Raw genomic sequence first — 25767 nt, 5'->3', positions numbered from 1 at the left:
CTGGCCCCTACCAGTGCACATCTTTGATTGTTTAATTAAACCTCAGAGAGATGCTGGCTTCCTCGGACACTTGAGATTGGATGTATCATAAAGAGTGCTTTCCCTCTGGTCTACAGTGGACCCCCTACCTACACCGCTGATTGACCCACAGACAGAAACGTAAGATGAGCTAACCTCTGGATAAAAGAGCAAAAGCGTAACATTCTTACTCCTGACATTAGCCGACAGCTGCAGCAGATTAAGGGCTGCTAAGCAGTAGTTTAGAAGCTGTGGTGTTTAAAGAGCAGCCACGGCTTATTGTAAGTTACCTACCAGCCCCTTCATTTCAATGTTGCAGGCTTGACTGCTCGCAGTCAGAGTTTTTTTTTTCCTTCTGTTTCCAGAGATATGTTCGCTTAAGGGAAATGACCATTAAAATGTCATTACCGCTACACCAAAATCATTTTTAAAAAAGCTCTGGTTCCCACCGGCTTCCCACCGTAATGGGCTCAATACATTCCCTCAGCACCAGGAAGAACCCTAATGTTGCGGAACACAAATGCTAATCTCTCTGTAAATATCACTCAAATTCACTCGCCCCTTCTGCTTTTCAGTCATAATAGCAGGGATTCATTCTGCTTTGCCCTGGCAAATTGAATTAATTCTCCAGGCAAAGGTGTTATGACTCTTCTAAGCTTGCTCGTGTGTAGGATGTAATGGAGATGATCCTGGCATTTCCACTCGATCCAAAAGCGTTTCACTCACCCTCTCCATTTTGTTTTTCTTGCTGCAGTATCTCAAAGGTATCAATAGTGGAAACTTTGATTAAATTTTCATTCACACGCTAATTGTTCACCGACAGTATTCAACATCATGCCTTAGAATCAGTATTGGATTTCGGCGTGCATGGGGATAGCGGGTGGGAAAGACTGCAAGGGTCAGTCCATAACATGAATCAATTGATTAAGTGCCTAAGAAGCTGGAAGCACTTTGCCATTTGAGACGTTCAAGCCTCTTTGGCAGAGTGAGATCATCTGCTGAGCAGTCCATCAAGCTCCACTCTGAGAAACTCGAACTTCTTCTGTCTACATGGAGGCGAGCGTTCGGCTGTACCAGTCCGGCTTCCACACTGATTCTTCTTGTTTACTCCGACTCTTCAGCTGTGTCTTATACTCTGCTGATCCCTCCACAGCATTTAATCACAGCCAGCAGCAGCTTCCTCTTGCGCCACCGTTTGAGCATGCTCAATTAATAGCCTAATCAAGGCTGTCATCCACAGCCACACTGTGGCCTTGGCCAAATGCTGTACCCACTTTATGCGCCACCAAAGAATGGTTAGGATGTACATAAATTTGGCTGTGATTATACCGCTCATTAACACAACCTCTGCACTTATTTACTCAATTAACTTGCTATTTTAAGTTCTGTTAACATTAGGGTTGTTATTTTCCTTTTTTAAATACTTAATCAGCCATGAATAATGGAAAACGGCTGCGAGCAAAATCCACACATTCACCTCTGACTATCTTGGCATATGGGAGGTGGAAAAATAAATGCACATAGCTAATGAGATAATGGAATGAATGACTTTGTTGATTGGGCAAATATGGGCAGGGCAGTTTTTTTTTTTTTTTTTACACAAGGTTTTATCAGTGTGATGAACAAAACTGCGGAAGAAGATTTACTGCCAGACAGAGAATTTGTCTGTAATGGTGGTGGCTGGTATATGTACTCATTCTGTTTCTCCCTCTCTCTCACACCCTCGTTCTGTGCCTCTCCGGCAGACTGTAACTCTGTAAATGACTTTGACCTTTCCTGGGACTGAGGACGGGAACCACAGAGGGAGAGGAAAGAGATGGCGGGAGATGAGAGTAGAGTAGGCGGTTGACTGTAATAAACTCGAAGCAGTGGGCGGCTGTCAACACTAATAGATGGGGGAGGGGAGGGGGTCACCAGGTTGATGAATGCTGAAGGTGCCTGAGTCCTCAACAAGTACTCTGTTCTTTACCAGGCTGATGTGTGTGAGATCTGATGCTCACAGTACGAGCAGAGAGGGTGAGTAATGACTCAAGGAATGTGGTTTTAGGTTTGCGTTAAATCTTTTTGTTGTAGTTGAACAATTTTCTACAACACCAAGTTGGATCCATTTATGGCCACGCTCTGCAAGGCTGTATGCGCAATGCTACATACGCATGTGGACGCATTAGTGCTTTTAGCAAGATGCAGACTTCAGCACGCTAACCGCAGACTGTAAATAAAGATGGATGTAGCCTCTGTGACGTCACCCGCAGGTTTCTGAAGAGCCGTTTGTGAAGCTCAGAGTGAGCTGCTCCGCCGTCGCCATCTTTGCAGTGCCTGACTCCGCCCCTAACTCCCAGCTAATCCAGAAATTAGTAAAGAGGTGGTGTGTGTGTGTGTGTGTGTGTGTGTGTGTGTGTGTGTGTGTGTGTGTGTGTGTGTGTGTGTGTGTGTGTGGAGTTGAGACTTTATGGCAAGCATACGCTCACCCACCTGTCACTCATAGCGGCCACACCCTCAATTATGCATAACATTAAGCCATAATAAAATTTAAACAGGAGGGTTTTATAAAAATTCACCCACCGTACAGTCATCATGAAGGAGGAAATTATCTCTAGAGACCAAAACAGTTTTTGTACCAGGCTGTAAACATGTTTATTTCTGCTGTAAAGTTGGACATTTTAACGTGGGAGTCTATGGGGACTGACTCACTGTTGGAGCCAGACTCTAGTTGCTTTCGAGGAACTGCACTTTTTGGCACAGATATGTCACAATTCATCCTGCATGGATGAAAAAGTGGCAAAAACTTCCTTGATGTATTGTGTTTCCTTTTGAAGCAGGATGTTAGAGTAATTAATTAGTGTTGGGTTGATTTTAACTGTTAACCAGTGACCCCAGTTAGGTAGAGAAAGGCAGTGTGATTTAATTGGATGGGCAGAAAGCAAAAACTTGGGATGACTCTTGTTTGACTTTTTCAGTTACACCCACCTCCAGAAAGTAACAGTTTTATAGGAACTTCAAGTTTCATGGGATTTCATGCCTTTGTCTTTGTGCAGTGTCCTCACAATGTGGTCTTTTGTCCTCTGTCTATAGGAACGGGGAAAGATCGGCGTGATCTTCAACGTGGGAACGGACGACATAACCATTGAGGAGAGCGCGGTGATGGTGAGCGACGGCAAATACCATGTGGTGCGATTCACACGCAGTGGTGGCAACGCCACACTACAGGTGGACAACCAGCCCGTCATCGAACGTTTCCCCTCAGGTAGGAACAGGGGTCTGAATCTTGGGACTGAGGGAGGAAGGGAGGGAGGGAGGGAGGGGCTATCAGTGTTTGATTAGAAGCTTCACAGTTTGAATTCTCAAATAAACTGGGTAACACAGTGGAGAGAGAAAGAAGGAGCTTTGGAAAAAGGAAAATAGTATTCATTAATTCGGCCTCCCGTGTGCCTCTAAAAGGGATTTTTATAGAACATTCTGTAAGGCCTCTGGTTTATTTATCATGACATTCATATTTAGAGCGTGCCTGCATTATTCTAGGTGATTAAGTCAGGTTCTGGTCTAAAAAGCAGGAACAGCAAAACAGCCTTTCTCCGGCAAGCAATCTCCCAACTAAGAGCATCCAGCTCTCTGCAGTGAGTCTGCTACTGTAGCTCCTGGTGCTGTGAAAGTCAGCGCTGAATGGAGGCCAGTACAATGTGAATATGCCAGTCAGGTATGGTTGGTAAGCATGGGGGGTTTTGGAGCAGGATAGAGAGAGAGGATACTTCACACTGGGAAAGTATGTGAAGGTGTTTAGAAGTCATGCCTCTGCTCCAAGATAAACACAGTCACAACATCATTACACATACAGACTTTAAATGAGGGCAAATACCCGATGAGTCACTGCTGGGAGTGTGCTAATTCCTCCGCTTGTTGTTTCACCATAATCATGAAATTCTATTTCGGCCTGAATTATGAGGCTATTTTTAGTCTTGCAGAAACATTCTCTTAATTTCTCTCTCCATTGTGTTTCCCCTTTGTTCATGGTTGTTCAAAGGAGGACGTATTCTGTTCCCATCATGACTTTGCATTTGGTAAACACCAGGCTGCTGCCTGCCAGTGTTAGGTATTAATGATCAAATGGAAAACTAATAACCTGAATATTAAAATAGAGGAGTTTTTCAAAGCTTTGAGGGTCTGGTACAGTCATATATCTGTTTTTATTCTGTAAATCTCCATCCCCCGCTGAAGTCAATGTGTTCCATCTCCATTGTCTAAAAGCACTGTCTATGTATCGTCATTGTTCACACAACAGGGAGAGTGCTGCTAATGTGGCCATGATATTTACTCCAGTTGACATATAGAGCAGTGGGACTGTGACATTCTCTGTCACAGCAGTGATCCCATATTTTGAGGCTGTGTTTTGGCATTGAGGGAAGCGTATTCTCTTGCTCATCCATCAGCACAGTGAGGCTGGACTGAGGGGCATGCATCACAGCCAGAGGAGGAAGCGCCCTGTGACAGTTCACTCTTTTCAGTTGTTATTATGATGGAAATGCAGCCCTTTTCGCTACAGCACAAGCTCCAAAGGGGAGCCTTCAACTAACAATCGCACTAACCGCTTAGAAGATAACATCAGAGCAGCCTGTTAACACTGGCAAGTGAGTGTCATCATCCAAATCTATGTTTTGTTTCATCAAGAAACATTAATGCACAGCCCATATTATATTCTTTTTATTCCTCCCTTCCGCCCTCTTTGTTGTTGTTGTTGTCTTCGTCAAACATTTCTTTCCTTTTCCTCTGCTGATCAAGAATTGAAGAGTGTTATTTTGTTGTTTGTTAGTTTACTTGATGAGTTTTATGTTTGTCTGCAAGGGGTTGGAGCCCGTCTGAATTTTTAGGAGACTATAGGGACTAAGGAAAGGAAATGGATGAAGAAGAAGAAAGGAGGGGGCTAGCTGGTTAGTTTCAGAATAGCTTTGATTCATTTATGTGAGCTAGTTACACTCAAACTATTTTTGGGCACCAGCTTTGATGGCTCCGGCACCCGCTTTGAAGGTTCCAGTCGTCGTCGTCTGGTGGGGCGGCATCCTGGGGAAACAGAGATGTTACACATTAGGAAAGCAAAACCTCGGATGAGACTGAGGCACAAGAGGGCGGAGGAATACGTAAGGGAGAGAGTGTGTGAGGGATGGAGGGGGGCTACTTCCTAACTGAGCCAGGAGGTGTGACGTTATATTTTGTAGAGAGGGGAAAGAGAAAAGTGAGAGCTCCCTTGTTGAAACAAGCTCCTGTAACCCAGGGAGAGTTAATCTTCTGATTCTCTAAACAGGACAAAACACTCTATACTCACAATATGGGAACATATTCATTTTTTTTGGTGCTTATATTATACAGTGTTGTTGATGTGTTGTCCCACTGGAACACTGAAAACATCTTAAAATGTCCATGTAGCCAGATTGAGAAGAAAATAGAACAAGACATCATGAAAGATACCTCCAGTGGGGCCCACTGTTAGTTGGTACAGGTTCCAAATTTGTCTGGTTCTTCTAACAAAACAAGGAAGTGCAGTTTCCTGTGAAAATCTCCTTAAAAGGACTGTTGTGACCCACATCAGGCAGTCTCCTTGGGATGTTATTGCAGTTTTGAACCCTGTCTAATGCTTTGTGCATACAGCTACATGTGGGATTTATCCTCTTGTAGACTGTGGGGTCCCAGAGGAGGAGGACAATGATGGTAGAGGTAGAGGAGAGAGTGTGAATCTGTCATCGTGCACAAGAAACACTGTGACAGGTTATCTTTGGGTAATCTTTTTCTCGTACGCACACACACACATCGTTCTGCACACTATAATTAGGGCCTCGGTCCAAAAGATTTGTCAGATTCAGATGTGTTTGAATTGCTTTCCATTAAGGACCAGGCTTGCCAGCAGCAGGCTTATAAACAGAAGGCCATAGCAAGGTGATGGATTTGGGGAGACAGGATGTTGACAGCAAACATGGCCGTCACGGGTCAGGCACATTCAACGGCAAAGCAACACGTTTCCTGATGTCCCACGAAGTGATGTTTGCAGTCCCCAGGGAACGTGTGTCTGTGGGCGTTTCTGTCTGAATCTGATTCTATGTGAGAGAGTGCACACATCTGTCTACGTGCATGACACTGTGCATCGTGTGTGTGTGTGTATGTGTGTGTGTGAGTCTGTGCATGTATGCATTTGATGGACGGAGAGCAGACAAAAAGTGTCAGAGGAGCGTCCGGCCAGCTAATCCGGTGTGTCAGGTGTGCCCGGTGGGTCCTGCAGAAACACTTATTGGCCCACGCCACCTCCCACATTCCCAAAATGGCAGACAGGCTCAATAAAAACATCCCTGTGTCACACTGAGCACCTCAACCTGGCCACAGATAAACAGGCAGATGTTAGTGGCGGTGCCATACGGGCTATAATTGTACCATTTCACACCCAATTCCCTATTTACTGGTCATCTGAGGTGACAAAGGCAGCAGAGCTAATGTGGCTAAATGTTTAATTTCCAATGCTTTATTCTCAAAAGAAGAATATTCATTTCTCTGCATTATTTTCAAATAAACACACTGTACATTAGCGGGATGAAGATTAGCTCACATTATGAAACATCAGAGTGTACTGAATTGTGGTGGTGCATTTTATTCAACTATTCATTTGTAAAAGGAAGAATGCCTCATTTAGTCTTTCAGAAGTTTCATAGTGTTGACATAATGATTTGAAAGAATCTATAACATTAAGGCCCAATTGATAATTTAATTACAATTTTTTGTGACATCTGTGACTCTCAGTATTTATTGCTGTTATCATGTTAAATCATCAGCAGTGGAGCAGTGTTGCTTATCCATAAAGGATCAATTACTAATAACTGAAAAATGATCAGTATTTGTATCTCAATAATATTAGTCATATCCTGTTTCTCTCCTTTTGTCTTGGTGCGTGTCTTTATATATTTTGTTTGCATATATATACATATACGTCTACTTTTATTGGCCTATATGTATATGCATGTAATGTATATACATTTACATTTGTTTGAGAGAATTTGTCCCTTCCATCTTATCATCCTCTTGTCTCTCTTTACAAATCACCACATTTTAACTCTTTTTCTGATAATGATAATTCGCCACAGTAAATTATGACATTACGGCAATAACGGGGCTTCTGGAAAAATCAATCCATTTCCTTGAGTTTATACCACACTTGGCATTTGGACTTTGCGTTGCAGTGCTCCCTGAGCTTTGGAAAATCATTTCACATTTTACAGCCGTAGTTACAGTGTCACCATCGCAGCGTATTGGCTGTGATTACCATATTTTGCTGTCTCATAACTGTGTCATTATGACCAATGAGAGCAGACACTGTGCCATCTTTCTTCCACACATACTCTTCCTCACTTGCCAGTATGTACAGACGGGAAATCTATTATAAAACTGTCACATTGCTTTAGTTTCTGACAGGGCTGCAGTGGAGCAAAATTAGACAGAGGATGCGGTGCTGGAGGGGAGGTAATACACGGATGAAGAGTTGATGGCAGGGGAGATCGAGGGGACGGAAAGCAATAGTACTCTACAGCACGTGCCCGGGATGCGTTGCTGAAAAATGGCGGACTGAAGGAGAAGAGGAATGAGAAGAGGGAGAGACAGCAAAAAGAGGAGGTTGGGTGGAGGAAAAAAAGAGAGACGAGATCCAGTATGAATGCTGGAAGCTAACTGCTGTCACTGCCGCGGTGGATGAGGCTTTGCATTTTACTGAGAAATAAGCACCCCGCAAATTGGATTGCATCACAGCAGGGAAGATTACATATAGCTTGTACAGTATGACACAGGACGTGCACGATCCTCACATGCAAGCGCGCACACACATTTCGTAACATCAGAAACAAGTCAGGAATAATTTGATAACAAACACACAAATTACTCGCTGCTTGAAATGCACTCAGACATGGCAATGTTCATTTTGAGTCGACCAACACGCCACTTAATACTGATCGTAAATCAAAGACAGCAAAAGAAGGAGTACAAAGAGAGAGCGCTGTTGTCATTCCCTGTTTTCATTCTGTGAGGCATTTAGAGGATCCATTCGGTGTGAAGGCTGACCATTAGATTGAGAGAAAAGGGAAGAGAGATGTGAATTCACAGAGGGAGAGAGAGAGAGAGAGAGAGAGCTTTGTGCCAGCAAAGACAGCTCCAGCTCTTCCGAGCGAGCTGTTAAGATGTTCTTACTCCTCGGATAAATGGTCTAAGAAAAGGGGTCAACAAAGCTCTTGGCTGTGCCTTTTCCTTCCTCCTACCCCTTTTTACCATTGCCTTTATGTCTCCAGTGTTTCTAGATATCCATATTTGTCTTTGTGACCTCCACACAGAGAGACAGAAAGCCAACCGTGAATAAGCAAGGAAAATAAAGAGACAGTGTGAGGAGGGGAGGTTGAGGCAGCCCAGAAGATCTGCCTTTGTCTTCCCTTTGGTTAAAACAATATGAAAGCACTCAGCTGAGCCAGTTAAAATGCTAAAAGTAGGGAAGAGTAACAGGACTAGGACAGGAAAGGGTTGCACTTTGTGCAAGAGAACACAGTCAGACAAATGACTGGAGGCATATGGACTTTAGCTGAGCGTGGACCAGGTTTTACCTCACTAGCTCAAGCCTCCACACAAGGAGTATCAAAGCAGCCCTGTGTGACTTTGATGGTCTACTGAGCAGATGATAGATGAGTGTAGCCTCATGTCCATCTTTACTATTACTTTATAAGGGAAAAACACCTCTATGTACTATAAGATAAGCTTACAGTACAAGCTGCGCACATATATTTGTTAGCTTGTAATTCTCTTAAAGCTTCATATTTTACACCTTTCCTGTGTTTTATTTGAAGTGTTGATCCATAAGAAGATATATTTGTGATTTTAAGAACCGAAAACCATCTCAATGTAGTTTTACCTTTTACCTCCTCTCTCAGGCTTCTCTCTGGAGCTGTAGTAACAACAGGTTGGTGAGCCAATCAGAAGAGAGGAGGCTCTGAGCCTGTCTTCTGATTGGCTGACTGTTTTCTGAATGATAGAGTAAAAATATAGCAGATTTCATGTAAACACTAAAAGAAACCAAATCCTGCAAAGGTTGGATGGTGGGTCGAGGTGGGCGGGGCTTGGGGCATGGCTGAGAGCAGTGACTGCTTTGTTGTGACATCACAAAGTTACAGAAGTCCTGACAGCTGGTTTTAAGGCTCAGTGTCTGAATACAGGATTGGTGCATTTCTCTGTGGACTGAGCGCTTTAATACTTTCACAGTATTAATATAGAACCTAGACCTGCTTTATAATCAAAAAATACAGGGAAATCTCATTTTATACAATATGGGACCTTTAATGGCTCTTAGAGTAATTACAGTTTGCTCTCTTGCAGCAGCACCAGGCAGTATTGTTTTAACAAAAACAATTAATCAATTGTCAAAATAGTTTTTATAAACATTATTCTTCTGCAGACTAACATGTGAATCAGATAACTGTATCGGCTTTGTACTGAACATTAGAACCTTCATCTCTTGAGTGCACATTTTTGAATGCAGGCCGTACTGCTGCTCTTACTAAAGAAACAGATTTGCTAGTACTCTTAGGCCATTGATCTTATATGATGCATGATTGACATATGTCACAGTTTGGATCTTTATTTCTACTCGATTCAGCAATTACAGCTGAAAAATTCAGAAAGTGTTCATTGAAGTCAGCCAGCATAGTTACTTGTCACTGATGACAGCTCCACCTCATTTTGTGGGTTCTTATTGGGCCTCTGGTGCTCTGCGACTCCCTCTGATTGGATCTTGCACAGTTGGAAGGTATCTCCAATAATTGGCCTGTGGCTATGGGATGATGGAGAGAGAGAGAGAGAGAAATAGTGAAGAAAGCAATGATGAGGAGAGAGAGAGAGAGAGAGAGAGAGGGAGGGAGGGAGGGAGGGAGGGAGGGAGACACAGCTAAGCAGTGCAGAGCAGAGCAGGAGAGGGAAAAGATTGCTTTGGGTAATTAGAGAAGTGACAACTTTGATTTCCACATGAGTGGGGCGGGTGCTTTCTCTCGCTCACTCCAGCAGCCTCCCTCGCACAAATCCACCATGGCCTGAGATGAAAGGTGGCAAGGATCCTGTGGTGAGGAATCCTGTCGAAGTGAGAGGAGAGAAGGGAAAGGAATGAAAGCTGGATTGATAAGTGCTGCACAAGATGAAAGATGAGTTAGAGAGATGAGTAGTTAAAACAGTAAGATATCATCCGTTTCAAATGCATGCCAACACGAGCAGTGGGCGATGTATTTACATTGAACAAAGGGAAGTGGTGGGTAGGTAAATCGCTTTCTTTTCCTGTGCGCTTTACATCAAGAAATGACTTCTCTGCACTCACTCAAGAGTTAGGAGAGGAAAAAAAAAATGCTGTAAAACGTCATATTATCATGTAAAGTTTTTCCCTTTGTGAGCTGCTTAAAGTTTTTGCTTTAAGTGCCCTAAGATTATTTCAACATTCTACTACGAATTTCTTATAATTGTGTAATTTTTCATGATTTTAGTGCAGAAATCTTTCTTGCTCTGTCATAACAGACAAAAACGACTTCTGCAGAGAAGCATTCAGTAGCGTAGGGTTACAGTACATGGGACAGTGGTTTCCTCTCCCCGTCTGCTCTCAAAAACACCCAGTGGATATGAGAGCAATCCATCTAAAGTTACCTAATGAAAAACAGAACGAGGCTAGCCTGACGGAGAGAGGTTTCTGTGAGAGGGAGGGAGAGCAGGATGGCCGGTGGCCAATCGTCTCCAATGTAATCTCCATTCTCGTGGATGGATTTCCGATGTGGGTGTCCTGTACAAGGGCATCTGGCTGCCTGCAGAGCTACATGATATACAGTTGGCACCTTAGACCGTCTCCACACACACACACACACACACACACACTTGCATGTAGTCACACATGCACTGATACGGAAGGAGACAAAAAGCGAGACGGAGCAGTGTCTGATTCATATGTTGGATTATGAGCACTCTCCCAGACAGACATAGAAGGAGACAATCTACACTCCCAGCATGCCGTACAGGTCTCCCGCCCATCCTCCACCTCGCTTTGTGTCTCCCAGAGGTGCCAGTCAATCAGCATGTCCTTGCCCTGCCCCTAGCACAGCAGCTGTGATACCTACCCCGAACGATTCCCATCATGGCTGTTAATCCAGCCGCTGCTCCAGGCGCCGCACACAAGGCGCAAGAGAAAGAAAGACAGGTTCCTGGCTTCCAGAGTGGAGAGAGTGTTTCATGGTGGACGGTGTGAGCCTCAGGGGGGTCCAGAGCCGCAGGCTTGTTGGGTGGGCAAACATACATGACTAGTGTAGGTAAGAGTGGACCAGCCTCTGACCTTCACACATACACAATCTGATGGCTCATGTACGGGTTCAAATAAGGGTAAAAAAGGTTTTGAACTTGTGAAGCAACACTCACAAACCAGAGTTCGTAGTTTTTGAGTCAACCTGTAAAATAAGTTCAAGTCTGTACATTTGTAGAAAAGATTTGTCTTTGTGGAGAAGAAAAGAGAGACAGTGTGAATAAAATCAGCGGTGAGGTTACATAACTCTTTATTGTGAAAGAAGAATTGCTTTGTGTACAGATACAAAGCAAAGTTCCCACTCTGTGCGTAACACTAAATGTAAAGTACAAATTTATGACTCTGTCTTTACACCTGAGTCTGATTGGATAATGTCAGTGCAATTCACAAAGCAGAGTCGAGTCAGAGCTCAGGCTCTTTTGTGACCCAGGTGGGTTTGCATACATACACATGACTGCGCCATCATGTGCACCGTACCACCATCCATCTGCTACACCTTTCCGGACCTGGGGCGGAGGTGAAGGCAACGCAACAACCTCCCCTCTGATTAGACTCTGCTTTGTGACTGAATCGTCATTGTCCATTCAGATTCAGGTGTAAAAACAGCATTCTTACTTGTAACCTTCACACACGGTGCGAGTGGGGGGTTAGACGCAGTTTTTGTGCTTTGTATCTGTACACACGTGTTCACAAAAGCATTTCTTTTCCCAGTGCCTCAATACAACCTCACCGTTGATAGTTTTTATTCACAGTATTCACTTTTTTTTTTTTTTTCCAAATACAAGTCTTTTCTACACACATACAAACTTGAATTTCTGCAGATTTATTGCACAGGTCTACAAAGTTGTTTTACAACTACAAACTTTGCAATCATTTGTAAACATCACTTTCCAAGCTCAGATTAGAATACACAAGCTTTTTTTTTTCCATATGTCCACCAATTATACAGTATGGCTTGTGAATAAGAATAAGAATCACAGCTCTAATAGATCATTAACACAATACTCATATAATGTGCCCTTACAGTTTGCCATTTGAACACCCACAAGCCTTAGAAAGACACAGTTCTGAAATGTGAGTTATTTATTAAAGGCTTGGGGTCACGTTTTCAGCAAATAACTGGCTTGTGACTGCGGGAACATTAACTATATAAAGCATGAATCAACACTTAAAGGGATAATGCTGTATTATCTTATTATGCCATATTTCTAAATGCATCACAATCCAGGACAGAGTCAGTGTAAGAGTTTACTCATATTATTGTAAATGAGCTGTGATATTTACATGGAACTGCTCATAATCGGAATACTACAGAAGCATGAAACACAGTAGCATATCACTTACTTAAAGTTGGGGGCGGCGGCTTGTGAGGGATAGAATTAACTGTATCCTCCATTTCCCAAAATGCAACGAAATGCACATCTGGTAAGAACCCATTACTTTCCAGCTTCAATAGAAGCCTGTGTTAAGCCTGGAGTTTTTTTTTTTTTTGTTTAAAGCTCAAGCTGAGATAACCCTGATGACATCACTGTGACATCATCCAGGTTGTCCTCTCAGATTTGACAAAGCTCCTCCACAGCAGCAGAAGAAATAACACTACTATAGTCATAAGCTGAGCGTTTTTCTCCACATGATTAATGAATAGGTTTTGACATGTAAAATCAGCGGAGTGCACCTTTAAGGGAACATTAGTCTTTGTGTAAACCAACCGTAGCCACTGGTGTCCATAAATCATGATAGGTTATTAAAGAAAAAATATATTCCTCAACAGCTTAGAAGCACTGTTTGATTTACTGGTTTATTTTTCTCTCTCTTGTATATCAGATTTCCTTGAGCGCCAGGTACGATAGCATTGTTTCACCGTCTTTCATATCAAGCAAAGGGAATTGTCTCGGGAGCGGAGCGAGTGTGATAATGGTAGTGAGGGAGAAGAGAAGGGCCCAGCTGTTTAATCGGTCCCCTCCCCTATTCTCATGCAGAGCAGGCTTCAGCTGGTGGGGAGAAGAGTGAGAAGGGAAAAGTTTCACTGGTTCACTCAGAATGACTTATTTCTCCAAGGATCCCAGCGCAAACAGAAGCAAACAAACAAGCAGGACACAGAGGAATTTCGATTTTCTGACACTGCGGTGTAGATGATGCAAAAACCTGTCCGACAGAACTTTGTGGCATTTTTTCTTGTATCTCTTCATGCATTTTTGTTCGACTGAAACTCACAATCTCATATTGTTCTCCGTGGTTTCCATCGCTCCCTCGGTTTTCTTTACCTCGTCTGTCTTTTTTGTTTTGTGCAGATACACAAAACCATTGTCTGTTGATTCCTCAGTCAGTTTTTTATTGTTCATGAGGATGTTGTCAGTCAGCCTGGTTTGCCCAAGTGAAAGAATTCACACACATTTGCATACTGTACACACACTTCTTCTTCTTAGCATTTATTACTTTCCCCACTAAGCACTTAGTAAGACTCTGTGTACGTGTGAAGTAATGGATGGCAAAGCCCTCGTTGCAATGTACTGCATTTAATCTCCTCGCACTAAACTCTCTGTGTTACCAGGCAGGGAAGAAGGATGGAGGGATAAAATGGAGCGACGGTAAACAAAACAAAAGGAGGGAATTAAGGGAAGAAGTGAGAGGAATGTGGGAAGAGGGAAGGAAGAAGAAAGAACTGACAACAAAGAACAGAAAGGGAAAAGAAAGAACAAAGACACTGAAGGGAAACGGACAAATATAAGGGGAAATTTTAGAAGAAGGGAGGGGGAGGGAAATAGGACATAGTGGATGGAGGGAGGAAGGAGTAGAGGCTAAAAAAGAAATAATGGAAAATGGATTTTGGCAGGAGGGTAAGAGAAAGGACAGAATGAAGCATGGATGAATGATTGTTTGAGAACAACGGAAGGACAAGCAGAGAGGAAGAGTGGTTAGAGGGAAAGAGGCAGACAAGGAGGAATGAATAAGTGAGTAAGACAAGGAAAAGGGATTAATGAAAGAGCGATAGCAGCAAGAGAGAAAGGAAAGATTCCATAGAGGAGGCACAGAGGAAGAGGGAGACTGAAACCATTTTAGAAGTAAATTGAGTGCAGTGTATAACAGCTGCCACTAGAGGGAGAGCCGCATCCCTCCAGTTCAAACTCATTACCAAACATTAATTGGATGATAAAATGGATCCTTCACAGGATTAAGTCAGTGGAAGTGGCTGCCTCAGTGTGATTCAGACACGAAAGTTAGAAGAGGGAGGAGATTTAGACGGGATTTGTGGACGAGATAGCAGATGCAGCAGTAGGAGGAGAACAACGACACACAGGATTGATTCATCTCACTAAGGACCACTGCCTCCCACTATTTTCCATTCCCTCTGCTATTATTTTGATCGCCTTTTCTCAACAGCCCCCCCACCACCACCACCACCCCACCCCTCCCAGTTTCTGTTCTTTTTTTCCATCGTTCCCTGTCCTCTTCGCGCTACCTGCCTCTCTAATTCAGTGATTGCTGCAGACTGCCCATGCCGTCTCTGAAATTGTGTATGTGCGCTGCACTGTAATTTGCTGCCCTGCCTTTCCAGGCAGCAGAGTAGCATCTAGCTAATCTTAAGTGCAATGTGAACGCATGCATGTAATTAGTCACATTTAGATGCTGCAATTCTGTTTCATTTCTCTTCATTTAGAGCAGTCTGCTGCCATTACCAGTATGAATATCTGCCATCACACATAAAGCACAATATGAAAATGTGATTCCGCCTCTGACATGTGGGTTTCAAGTCAAACAAAAAACTACAGGAAAATAAAAATGAATAATAATAATACTAATAGCTTCACTTTTTGGATTTGTCAGCCCCCCTATTGGGATAATTGAGGCATTATTGCAGGTAATAAAAAGCAGCATTGCTGGCAATTATATATTATCCAAAAGATTAAAACATCCAATAACAAATTAACTGCTTCATTTCCTATCCGTCGCTTTCTGAGTCAGCTCTCGCCCAGATGAACAGAGAGCTTCAGAAGCAGCATATGAATGACACTGAGTCATATGTTACATTGCAACCACATAGTCTTCCAGGTTCAACCTGCTGGCCCTCTGTACACTTCTCCATCCATCCGCCTCCTCTCATTCATCCCTGCCTTCTTCCTTCTCTCTGCTTTTCCTTCCCCGTTCAGTTCTCATTTCTCTTTTTCACTGTGGCTCTCTTCCCCCATGCACAAACAACCGTGCATGTCCATGTACAGTATGTACACGCACACGCGCCTCCTCAGCCTATGTGAGCCATTATTGCGCAGGCAGGCGTGGGTAGAGAGACCCCTGGGGAGTGGAAGTAGGTACTGCAGAAAGGAGAGGTGGTCTATTTTAGATCACTGCAGCAGCACAAAGCAGTGGGGGGAGCGAAATCAAAGTATACTAGTTAGGATGCAGGATTTCACTTCAGAGCTCCCCTGTTTGCTCTCACAGCCTCTAACTTGTCTCTCTGCAGATAATTTCTGCAGCAATTGTCAAGCCCATCAACATTTCATGTCGCAAAACCACTAAAACAGACTGAAAGTCGGGCTGAGACTTTTAAGATAATGTTCACTGGTGATTTTACTGTGAAATCACAGCTATAGTTCATTATGGAAACGTCTGCTTTACCACAGTTGTGTGCGTGGCTCACTTTGGATCACAGTTATAACCGAGCCACAAAACAGTGGGAACTCTCATAAGTAGATTGATTTTTTCTGAGTGCTATGGTGCTCGGGGCAGAAGGGGGTAATTAAGAATACTTGATGGCATACGGTAACATAAACTACTTGATGTGACCACACCCTTAGAGTGGAATTCTAGTGCAAGTAATACATTTTTGATTTAATTTCTCATTCATTATATATATTCCCCATAAATTATAATGATAAAAATATATTCTCCGTTTTCTGGGAACCCCCCGGAACTTTGTCCCTCCTCAAGGACGCCTGGGGATTCCCTGACCCCTTTTTTTTTTCTTTTTTTTTTTAATCACTGTGCCAGCATAGCTGTCTGATTTTTAGCCTATAATGATAAAGACAATAACTCCTAATTGAGCCTGCGACATTGCCGCCACACTAGACCTCATCAAAGCCCCCAGCCTGGCCACCATCAGCCCTCATCTCCCCTGATTCCAGCTCCATCTCTATTGACGGTGCTGGAGATGTGCGCCACATGACCCCGAGATTGACGAAAGTGAAGCGAGGGATAATAAGTTTGCACAGCGGCCATGGAACGTCTTTGACACGCTGATGAAGTGATGCTAATTGCCAAGTGCCACTGAGAAGTGCTCAATTAATGCATGGGTGAGGGGGGGAGGGGGGAGGGGAAGGGAGTCAGAGAAAAGCAGAGTGCTGACAGTTTCACTAAATCCTTTTCACTTTAGGTGAATTAGAAAAGTCAGAGTCAAAGTGAAGTGATGCTCCACGGGCAGAATGCCATCCTGTTGACAGATTTGGGAGGTGGTGATTTGCTAATCACTGACTCTTTGTGTGTGATGGGAACTAAAATACGTCTGCCTTGAAACAACCATGACAATGTGTTTTGATACTGTGTGATTATCTCATGGTCATGTGAAATAACAATGCTTTATTGCTGACACTGTTTTTTTCTGTTTGATTCATTTACAGTGTAGTAATTCTGTTGTTCGATGACTGCTGGTTCTGTCTGTGATTCTAGCCTAATTTGCTTCATTACTGTTAATGGATTTCTAAAGTGTATTGACTTTGCAGATATCTATCCTAAGTTAGCACTTCTACAAATGTAATCATACTATATCTAAATAATTCATAAATCTGTTTAACTTGTTAGTACATTTAAAAATCATTTAAACTCAAGGTAACTAGAAGATTGTTAACTTGTCTAACCAAACAAACCAGCCCAAAAACACATCCTCAAGTTCTTCCTGTCCTAACTAAAGCTGATTTAAAGTACATAACTTGCTAAACATTTGCTATGTTGCCCTTCTAACCTCTAACCTTTCAACTTCCAGATTTTTTTTGTAACGTCTCTTAATTTGTCTTCTCCAAATTTCTTAAAGGGAACTTTGATAATGAGCGCCTGGCTATTGCTAGACAAAGAATCCCATACCGACTCGGTCGGGTAGTTGACGAGTGGCTACTCGACAAAGGTAATAAAATCCATTTAACTCCACTAATGATCTAACCACCTAACCTACCGTTAACCTCCACTCTGGAGGAGGTGCAGTGCCACGCAACAAGGGTGAATGTGATTTGGCTCTTTAATAGAACTGTAGGTCCCCTATAATCCACCATAAATTTAACATGCCTTGTAATGATTGGCTGATACATTAAAACTCATTCATTTCAATTACTCTCAATTGGTATCTGAAAACCAAGATTTGTTATTTTCTATCATATACTTTCTATACTTTTATAAACTCGCCAGTTGAAGCTATTCACTGTGCTATAATTGGCCTTGAAAAAAAGAATTACAGCATGGTGTTCAGTAATAATCATTCTCTAGCATTGGTGTGTAGATACCCTGGGGACCATATCCAAAGCACCTTAAACTGGGGCTGCATCTCTTCAGAGAATTAACCCCCAAATAACCCGACATAACCCCCTAATAACCTGACCACATGTAAATAGCCTATTGATTCCATTTGCTTCTTTCCTGTGTCTTTTGTTGGCTGAATGTGAACTTGCATTGATTATATTTAATCATTCATGAAAGCAAAGAAGAAAAAAAGAAAAGAAACATGACTTTATTAAGAAACAAGAATCCCTCCTTGAAAGTCACTAAAAGTTAAAGGGACTGTGGAAGTGTTTGTTCAGTAATCAGTCTGCATTCATTGCAGCGTGTGGGCACAATTTTCCGCCCTAACATCATGCATAACTAGTGCCGGAAAGGTCAAATGTGGTCCCGTCAAAGTGATGACTCTTTAACCCTTTGAGTGCTGAATGTCCCAACCCCTTTGTCTTTGTCATGTGCCGTGTGTTTGTGCTGCTGAAGGTGGTTGATTCTTAAAAAAAAAAGAAGAAAGAAAGAAAGAAGGAAGGAAAGAAAGAAAGAAAAAAAGAAAAATAGATAAGAAAGAGATGAATTTTAGAATAACTTCTGTGTTGCAGCAAAAGCATCGCAGACATTTATGTCTCATCACAATGGTAGTTAATGATAGAGACAGATGGTAAAATTTAGCAGAATAAAAGCAAAAATATAAGGATGTCAATCTATACAAATGATTGGTTTTGATGTAGATTATCAGAACGTCCAAAACTCTTGAGATTTTACAGTAAGGACTTGTTTGCGGAGAGATTAATTATCATGAATTAAGAGTTTCAAGCATTTACCAGTTAGCTTTAGAGGTTCCCCTAAATCTGCATTGTGAATGAATACTGAACAAATTCAGAGGATTCAGAAGATAAAATGAAGTATTCATGTGACAGACAAACAAGATAAATTAAGCACATATTTATTTGATGCAAACAAAACAATCCTTGCATTCGTCTGCAGCTGCTACCAACTGACTTCCCTGCTCCCTGTGTTGAGAAGTGCTCTTCTGCTCAGGGTAGTCAGGACACAAATCAGAATTAAAAAGGCTAGAGAGATGAAAGTTGAATGAAAAACCAGATCAATAAAAAATGACTTACCCACTTACGAAATAATTTGTGCATGCGATGAAACTCTAAAGAGAATGAGCTTGAAACTGAATGTATTATTCTCTTTCTTCTATAGTCTGAAATGAGTCTGCATCCAGTCGTTTAGACGAGAGCGTTGGGAGAAAGTAGGAAGATGAAATAAACAAATAATTTCCATCAAAACTCAAGTGAGGGCTTTGATCAGGGCACGTGTTCAGAAGAATGTGCAGGGTCGCTTATTTGTTAATTTGATTGGATTCTTTTTTTTTTTTTTTAAAGAAAAAAAAAAAGAGGTCATACACACGTCATGGACTGAAGAGGCAAAGTGATTTTTCTGAGATGACAATAAGGACGTATTAGCCTAGATAAAGAGTGGGATTAGCGGACATATCAGAGCTCAAAGGGTTAAAGCTGTTTGTTCCTTTGATAAGGAAGCAGCTAGAGCCTAAAGCTAAGAACCTTCTAAGCAGAATCTAACCACCTAACAGCAAATCAAACTCCACCCCCACTAACTGCTGAGGGCTGCTCTCATCACTCCCCGTCTCCACCGCTGGACCTAAACTGAAACGATTGGGTACATCTTCCAGCTTTGCCCATTGCTGGTGACAAATTCAGAGAGCCCTCAGTTATAACCTTGTTATAAATTATGTTTTAACGTTTGAATGCAATTGGACCTGGATGTCAGTATTTGGAAGAACTTGGACAGGTTGCGGCCGTCGCTCGGGACAAAAACTAAATAAAAAGCTAAATAAATTCTAACTTCTACTAAAAGGAAAAAAAAACCTCCATGTGGCAGCTCCTACCCCTTGTTTCCACTTCCGTGTAATGCAAAACTCAGAGGGTTAAAACAGCAAATAACTGAACACCAAATTCAAAAATGATGCACCTGCTCTGGATCATTTTAACAAGGTCCCTTTAACATTTATTGTTTTCACCACTCAGGAAATGGAAAATGTTTGGAATGTATTGTTGTTATGTAATGTGGTGTTTGCTATTCTGGGTGAATGGTGTGTGAACATTTGAATGAGAGACAATCTGTTGTGTGGTAGACAGTCTGGATCATCCCTCATGTAATAGATCCGTACTAATGGTCCCGGCTGTGTTACCAATATGGGGTTTTTGGTGTCTAACAATGACTGTATATAAAGATGGACAACATGACAGTTCCCCAAAAAGCGAAGCCTAAACATCTTGATTGCCCCCCGGGTGGGCGGCTGCAGTGCAGGTCAATAACCTCACCCCTTCCGTGTTAGTGGATGGGACATGGGCCAAACTAAAAAATAGTCAAATTTTCTGTCATTTTAGGTATTTAATCATGCTGATGTTTGTTATAGTGTTGATGTTTCTGACAAGCTTGGTATTAATTAGTTATTTGATGCAATTAAACAAGAGTGTGAGGTCATTAGTGACAGCCGTGACTGACTTGCGATTGGGTGAGGCAGATATATGACTCCAAATCACCAAAGTAAGATGGCAGCGCCGATATGTGGGATATTTTGGCTTCATTTTTGTGCAGTGGGAGTGGAGACATTTGGTCTATCTTTATATACAGTCACTGGTCTCTAATCTTTGGTGATTTTATTGCATCAATGCCTTAAAGGGTCTTTACGGGCTCTTGACCAGACCACACAAAACAATCAGCCCCATGGGTCTCCTCTCTCCTCAAGTCCTTTCAATGTTTCGTCAGTTCTGCAAAAAGTCATGGTAAACCTCCACATCTGTCAGATCTCATCCATTAATCTCAAGACTCCTGCACAATTATGTTCATTTGTGGACAGAAGTAAAATAAGAACACTAATTGCTTACAATCATACCAGGATGCAATGGAAGTCAGTGGAGCCAGCAGTGTCCTAAAGGAGAGCTGCACTGTGTCACTGCGTCTTATTCTGAAGCCCTTATCCCATCTCCCCTACTGTGTATGAGGCAGATCAGAGTGAGCATCTCTGGCCATCTCTGTGCCTGATGACTAAATCCAAAATGGCAGCCATTACAGAGACTCAATGGAGGGGAAGAATTAGAGTCCCAAAAGTTTTCAACAGCTCTATCTGAGCCTCAACTTCCTCCAATACGTCTCCTTTTCCTCGCATCTTTCTTCCTCCTCGTGATGGATCTGTCATCCTGTGTTTTCGCCGAAAACTTGGCAACCGTTCGCCTACATCAGTCTTTTTCTTTAGAAACAATAATAATGTGTTGCAGCTTCTGACATATCGGGGAGCTCCACAAGAAAATAAAAATTACACAAAACCCAGCAGGAATCAGTTTCCTTTAGTTGTTCCTGTTAGCAGATGAGCAAGGAGGCATATTAAGCTCCCTCCAGAATTGGGAGCTTCACAGCTTCTTCTAGCAAGGAGTCTATCCCTGTGGACCCCCCCCCCCCCCCCCAACAGCAGGATGATCAAGCTCTGAGTTGAGTGACATGAGTTGCAGGGAAGGAGGAGAAAGGAGGGATACTAGGACACCAGGTCTCTGTCACCTAAAATGCAAGTTGAAGAACCAGGTTTAATGTGCAGTGTTTAATGGCCTGGCGTAAGTTCCCCCCATTCCCTAATCGAAAGCAATCAAGTTCTCTCACTTGGTGTGGGGCCAGAGCCCAAATCAACATCTCCAGGCCAGGCATTGGTCCAGACCTGCTCCTCGTGATTGCGGCTTCATTTCAGAGATTCCCTCACATCATGCCGCACTCAAGACAGAGCAAAGTCTGTCTTTCAGTGCCCCTATGATGAGCTTTGTATCCTGCTGAGCTACTATCTTGTTTTCAAATTTGATCTCTATGCACTATTATGGCCATATTTGAGGGAAGCAGGGGGAAACAGTTTGAATGTTAACGTGCTTGCTCATGAGTAGAAAAGTGGCTGCGAGGAAGCAGCTCTGTGGCTGGAAAAGAAGCCACACTTTTCTGTAATTTCATGGTCCCCTACCATGAAATAGCCTAAAAACAAGCGCAGTCACAGCTGGAGTGAATAAAAAGAGAGAAGATTGTCCCCAGCTACTCCTCATATCTCTCTCTCTGTCTGTCCCGCAACAGTATCACTTGTTTAAGATCTACATACAGATATAGGATCACAGATTAAGCATGTACAATGTACTGTCACCAGTGCTGCAGATTTTACAGCCACATTCTCAGCACCCTCTGTTGCCTTCAAGGACCTCCAGACTCCACACTGCCGCAGAAACCTTTCAGTCGAACTTCATGCCACATTTGGCCCCTCATCTCCATTGTCAGACACAATTAATTCATAGTGTTCTACCCAAACCAGCCCAACTTCTTAGGAGCAAAAAAGCTAAACACTCTTAATTACCAAAGAGAGCCTTGTGCCGAGGAGATAACTTGGGAACACTTCATAATTGACTTTGTCAGCATGCCCCCCCCCCCCCCCCCCACCCCCATTGTGCTCCAGTCTTCTTCGACTTTCTCCCTCCTCATGCTTTTTTTTCTTCAGAGGAGAAAATGGAAATAGGGGGAGTTCCTGTTTGTTGAGCCGAATGAAGGATTTGTGAACACAAACCCATAAAGACTCTGTATGCAAACAGTCCAGCTTTCTGTTCTGCACATCACAAAGCAGTGTATTGACAGAGGTGAATTCTGGGCCATCCCTCCCACCCTGCAACTCAGCTAAGAGAAAACATTTCAGATAGAAGCCTCTTGCAACCATATGGCATCCCTCCTCTCTGTGAGATAACAGGAGTAGAAGGAGGATGAGAGAGGCATAATGATGACGGTGCAGGGAGGAAGATACTGCTCTCTGCAGCTGAAGTCCTTTTCACATTCCCTCCACCGGGGATAGGTACACTTAGATCATCTTCTTACCTCCCCAACTCCCCCTCCTGCCCTCCTCCAACAACCACCTCCTCCAGGTTAGCTGCTGGCAGCCAGGGGAGGGAGTATGACCAGCGAGAGCATGGTATCAAGCTCCTGTCCCCTCTCCTCCTCTCCACCCACGTTCTGGGGGTTGTAGCAGACATACAACCATTATTTCACAGCCTCCAACAAGCAATCTGTGCATTAGCAAGCCGAGCGTGGCCCAGGCCCAGCCCACTCCACGGCTTGGCTTGGCTTAGCTCAGCTAGTAATTACCGACCACAGCTCATCTGAGACAAGCCATTTCTCTGTCTGCTCAGAAAAAAAAGTCAAGGAGGATGGTGCACCGATGCAAAGCCGCAACTGGGGAACTTGCTATTACTCCTGTTAGTGCAACAGCTCTCAAGGCAGTTCACTTTTGGTCAAAGAAGTAATATAAAGAGGATCCTGCGCTCTATTTGAAACTGACATCAGACAAGAGTGATGCAACCTGTACCCAACTGATAAAAGCTTTTAAATCCATGGTTGGGTCTGTCATTTGAAAAATCCTCAGGCACGAAGGAAGTGATGCCATTTTACATTTCCTACAACAGACAGAATACATACAAAGGTGTTAGTGTGAGCGGTTATAGTCGCCCTGACTGAACAGACAGAGAAAAGAGAGCCACCTACAGAAATTCAAACTTTCTCCAAATGAATAAGACCAGGTCAAAACTAGTATATGTCTGGACCACCTGTGGCCAAATCCTGATTTGGTAACTGCGATGTCGGCCGACAAAATCACATAACTTAACATAAACACATAAATGAAAGACAAAGACTGAGCTGAGATTTCAGCTCCTGCTCTCTCTGCTCGGCGTGTCTTACGTTTAGTTATTCCTCTGCCTCCTTAGTACTAATGATACATGTGAAAGTAGTTGATTTTCCGTAATGGAGGTGAGGCTTAGTGTATTGGAAGCGCTCCTCCTCTTCCCCGCAGTTCCCAAGCAGCCAGAAAACCAGAGTGGATCAGTAGACTGCCCAAAACAAGAGGTGTAGTCCTAAGCCCCTGGTTGGCATCAACACATGGTCCAGACCTGAACCAGGTTTGTACCCAGTCTCTTTGAAACAAAGTCTCTAAATCTAGTGACAGATCACTAAGTTGGCAACTCTGCAGCTGTAAACACCCCCCTAAAAGAACCTGTTTGATCCAGAAGCTCCAACCAATTGATGAGGCACTCGGCTGACCAATAGTGGAAATATGATCAGTCAGTCAGTCAGTCAGGGACATTCCAGAGTGTAGCACTGGCCCCGCTGTTGCGGTCCTGCCAAACCATACAGAAACAAAACTGGAACGCCTTTTACAACTTGGATTATATCTCCTTAGTTTCTTAGTTTTTGCCACTTCACTCTGATGTATTCTTGACTCACCAAAGTAATTACTAAGATCTTGGAGAATGGCGACATCACATACTCAGACAGGTTGTAAACAATTCAAAAGTCTAGCCAGATTATGTAAACCACTTTATTTGCAGGTAGCGTAAGGAAGCCTGAATTGGAGGTAGTAATTTCGTGTTGCAGTGAAGATCCACTGGAAGTGAACAAATCGGCTAAATTGCCTCCACCACAGTGTTTTGAGAAGCAGTTCACTTGCATTTTGACAAAGATAATCAAGGCAAACTCCACATTCCTTCCTGATAATCTTCACCTTTACACAATAAAAAACCATGTGCACATTTAACCACAGTTTACAAAGGACTATTTGGGATCATTCACCCAAATACTGCTTGTTTGGAACCGCTGGGGGCTGTCTCCTCCCAGACATCTTTTTAGTGACTTTGTGAGTACAACGTTATCATTACTGTCGGAAGATGGAATTATCCTTTCCAACCATCCCTTACAGAGTATCCCATTTTATTCAGTAACATAATGAATATAATTTATATTCTATATTTTTGGCTTACAGCAAGTCTATTTTCACACCAGTACTTTTAACAGCACGTCTAGCTGAGCGTGTTATTGTAGTGTTCTTCCCACCCCTGTGTAAATGTATACCCACTTCCTCTGTATTAGCATCTTCTCTGGTCAGACAACAGCGATGCAGTGAGACATATACAGCAGGAAGCTGTGGCCTCAGCCTCAGACAGGTACATATCATAACACCCTGTCATTACCAAAAGGTTAACCATGTGATTAGCCCACGCCACTTGAAAAGGAGGGTGGGAAGCCAGAGGCAATTCACCAAGGGTTCGATATCACCTACGTGTGTCTTTCTGCTTTCTTTTACTATTCATACCACTACCTCACTTCTCTCCCTCCCACTTTTTTCTTACCATCTTACTTGTGTGTATGACTGTATGTCTGACTCTTCTGTCTTTAATTGCATTATTCCTCTTGGTCTTTTTATCAAGCTTGTCATCCACTCCCTGTGTGTGTCCCTCCATCCATTGCACTCTTTATATATCTGATTATAAATGTAAAAATAGCCACCACCATCCCCACCCCCCGTCCAGCTGCACAAGATGCTGTGACGTGCAGGCCACATGCTGCATGTGGCCTGCAAGGAAATCGAAGTCAGAGCACTTCTCACTCCTCTATGACGCCTGCTAGGCTATCAGCCACTAAGCCCACGGGGGGATCCAACCAAATGCGGGTGTGATTGCGGATGATAATGCCTATAGAAATAGTCATGCCCGCCTCCTTTTACCCAGATGCCCTATTTAAGCAACAAGGGCCGTACAGCTCCTAACCACGATACGATTTTTCCAGCCTGTAGGACAGCAGCAAAGATTTACCACGCTGCAGTACCTCTGAAGCACAAGGAAACCTTTGAAATGGGCAGAAAAAGACACACAATCCTCATCAATCTCTGCCTAGCCTTTGGATTAACATGACTATAAGTAATATATGTTTGACTGCTTAGTCCTTCTCAGGCTGCTCCTCCAGTCTTTATGTCGCTTCACTCTCAGTTTCTAGTGTGTTTCTATGCATATCTCTCCATTACCCTGAGCTATTTTTACTCTGCTTTGTTGTGACAATTTGAGGGGCACTGTGTGCGT

General features: G+C 43.0%; 1 protein-coding gene across 1 annotated transcript in view; it reads left to right on the top strand.

Annotated features, from left to right (window-relative positions):
- nrxn2 (neurexin 2) overlaps window positions 1-25767 on the top strand; it is a 630539-nt gene that overhangs the window by 579258 nt on the left and 25514 nt on the right. The window contains exons 18-19 of the mRNA XM_022752210.1: window positions 3091-3262; window positions 17370-17459. Of these exons, the coding sequence (XP_022607931.1) occupies window positions 3091-3262; window positions 17370-17459 (262 nt within the window). The remainder of the gene's footprint in view (window positions 1-3090; window positions 3263-17369; window positions 17460-25767) is intronic.

Source organism: Seriola dumerili, unplaced genomic scaffold, assembly GCF_002260705.1.
Source record: "Seriola dumerili isolate Sdu_G_001 unplaced genomic scaffold, Sdu_1.0 BDQW01000167.1, whole genome shotgun sequence".
NCBI lineage: Eukaryota > Metazoa > Chordata > Actinopteri > Carangiformes > Carangidae > Seriola > Seriola dumerili.
Note: the sequence above shows the minus strand (reverse complement) of the source record. Positions and strands in the feature narration are given on the sequence as shown.